The sequence below is a fragment of the Garra rufa genome, chromosome 15, assembly GCF_049309525.1.
Source record: "Garra rufa chromosome 15, GarRuf1.0, whole genome shotgun sequence".
In the NCBI taxonomy this organism is placed as follows: Eukaryota; Metazoa; Chordata; class Actinopteri; order Cypriniformes; family Cyprinidae; genus Garra; species Garra rufa.
Genome location: NC_133375.1, coordinates 31,045,509 through 31,048,152, shown reverse-complemented (window position 1 = coordinate 31,048,152; position 2,644 = coordinate 31,045,509). Strand labels below are relative to the sequence as shown.

The 2,644-nt window shown below is 38.0% G+C and overlaps 1 protein-coding gene across 1 annotated transcript in view; it reads left to right on the top strand.

The window, feature by feature from the left end:
• The window catches only part of cdkn2c (cyclin-dependent kinase inhibitor 2C (p18, inhibits CDK4)), a 4,536-nt gene extending 3,346 nt beyond the window's left edge, over nt 1–1,190 (top strand). The window contains 2 exon segments of the mRNA XM_073819617.1: nt 51–255; nt 258–1,190. Coding sequence (XP_073675718.1) covers nt 51–255; nt 258–412 — 360 coding nt within the window. The 3' untranslated portion in view covers nt 413–1,190.
• Nucleotides 1,191–2,644: the final 1,454 nt, after the last annotated feature.

The window sequence follows — 2,644 nt, the reverse complement described above, 5'->3', positions numbered from 1 at the left end:
AAAATATTTGTAAGCACCTTAACACATTTTCTTTGCGTTGTATATCTCAGGTGATGAAACTTGGCTGCCCTTTCATAGCGGAGGCGCTGCTTCGAGCGGGCGCCGACCCAAACGAGCGCGACCCCATCCTACAACTGACCGTCAGTCACGATGCCGCCCGAGACGGATATCTGGACACTCTACAGGTGCTAGCGCAGAATGGTGCTGATGTCAATCTCCCCGACAACGACGGCAACCTGCCTCTGCATCTGGCTGCGCGGAGGGACACCTGGATGTCGTGCAGTATCTCGTATCTGACTGCAACACGCCGCCTTTTCTGCCTAACGCGAAAGGCTACACGCCTCGTGACCTGGCGCTCATTCACAGACAACACAGAACTGTGGAGTGGTTAGAGAACATTGCGCCTTTATAATCCAGCTAGAGATTATGACTATGGGCCTGTGTGTTTTGTTTTGTAACAGAGGTAGCATACAAATGCTGAATGAACGAGTTATTGCATTGCAGACAATTCAGCCAACTACCTCTCATTGCATTGTAAAATATTGGGCTCAGGGGCTTGTCTTTGTGGAAAGAACATTTAACATTTCAGTTGTTGGACGTTGCATGTTATTCACTTTGACCCCAATTCATCCGGCTAAATGGATTTTGTTTTATTTTAATGAGATTTTTTAAGGTTATCTAAGTCTCTATTTTAAATTTGTGGTGATCATTTCTTTAACTAACTTTCAGGCAGGTCACACCTGTCCTGTATGTCCTTTTTTGTAACAAGAATGAATTGATGTGCTCCAAAAACAAATCTCATTTGTCTTAAAAAGTAATTGCACTTATAATGGTGAACATCTACTAAGCCTAACCCCTGACTGCTCTGTTTTTGTTGTGTTTAGTTTTATGTCGTTGAATTTGCACTTTTGCTTGCTTGTAATTAATGTCTTTTAACTATTGATTTACTGTGAAATATTGTCTTTTGTCGCATTGAAAATATTAAAACCTTGCAAAATAACCAAAGACAGCTGTTAAACGGTTTCGGTATGTTTTCGTGACGTTGTGTGTTTTAACTCTGGCCTCGTGTCACTGAAATACGGGTAGGCCTAGAAAACATATATGAGACTGTATTAAAACATGAAATATAATTGGTTGAACCCTGATAACTGTTGTTTGTTGTTGTCGAATGTTTAAAGAAGAAAAATAAAACGCTGTGACGGTCGCGGTGGCGGTTGTATATTTTTAGTGTACAAAGAAACTTGTCTGCCGTTCCCTCTGTAAACATAAAGAGCCTTACAGAGGACAATAATCCGTTTTAGCTTTCATTGTAGCGAAAAAGCAAAAGTAAATTAATATAAGCTAATTTCTATTGTCCTAAAATCTATTTGATGAGAATTAGCTAGCTACATTTCTCTCACCTTTAAGTCAATGACACAATGACTTGTTTTCAATTTCTAAAAAGAAAGTCATTTTAAACGGATTAAAATAAAATTTAAAAACAACTAGCGGTGTAACTGATAAAAGATTGTAAAATCCAATTACATTTTTGTTGTTAAAAAAGAGTAGTTTGGCATAATCTGTTACTTCTATATATTTTAAATGAAAAGTCTAATATAAAAATGTCAATAACAAATACTGTTGCAGAAGTATCAAACAGGAAGAAGTTTTTCAGATATTTTGACCTTTTCATGGCAAGGCACGTCTTATCCAGGTCAAACGGAGTATAGGCCTTATCCTCCAAAACATATTTGATTTAAAATAATGCTTTGCGTTGGTTACTACGAGATATGTAAACTCACATTCAACATGCAAGGAATGTGTTTTGGTACTTCTATATATTGTATAGTCACTAAATCAATTTTTATAAAAAGGTATATATTCAGTTTTACTAGGAATATATGAAACTATGAATTCAAAGATTACATATCCATGAACTGGATACATATGGATTATTAAAAGATCCTTTTCGCAATTTCGAACAGCCGTAGGCTATTTGTTACTGACCCATATAGAAACAGCAACAGCAACAGAAACGCGTGCACAATTGAATCTAAATATGAGTCATGTGGGCACATTATTTCTGTGCTTTCTCTTGCAGTAAACTAAACCAAATATTTTGACGTGTGGTGTGTGGCACTCATTCATTTCAAAATCAGAAAACAACAGCAGTGAGTGGACACGTTTTAGCCACGAATTCGTATGTAATAATGTGCCATATTTTCTTGGTGAACCAGTGCGCTTTTATTTTAGAATTTGTGCGTCGTGGACGCATGGATGGTTGTTATTAAGTTTGCAGAATATAAAAGGACAGACGATGAATGATAAAATGGTGACTCTCTGAGGGTTTTCATGGTCGAGCAGCAGAAATCCGTTAGATCGGTGGGAGGAAACAGTCCGGCGCTCAGAGTGCCAAGATTTTTTTAAATTTAGGCGCTTTCGGGGTAAAAACGCACACGAATGTCTCCAAACTCACCCTGCGAGAGAAGACGACAATATAGCGTGTTTGGCGTTTCAAAACGAACTTTTCTTGTTTATGGAGATGCCATGCAGTAATGTTCTTCCTGGTTGCGCGGCTGCGTAAAACCTTCGTAAAAACGCACGATGCTCGTCAAGCTTTATCTTCCAAATCTAATGAATTACATTTATGAAAATTATTCAGCTC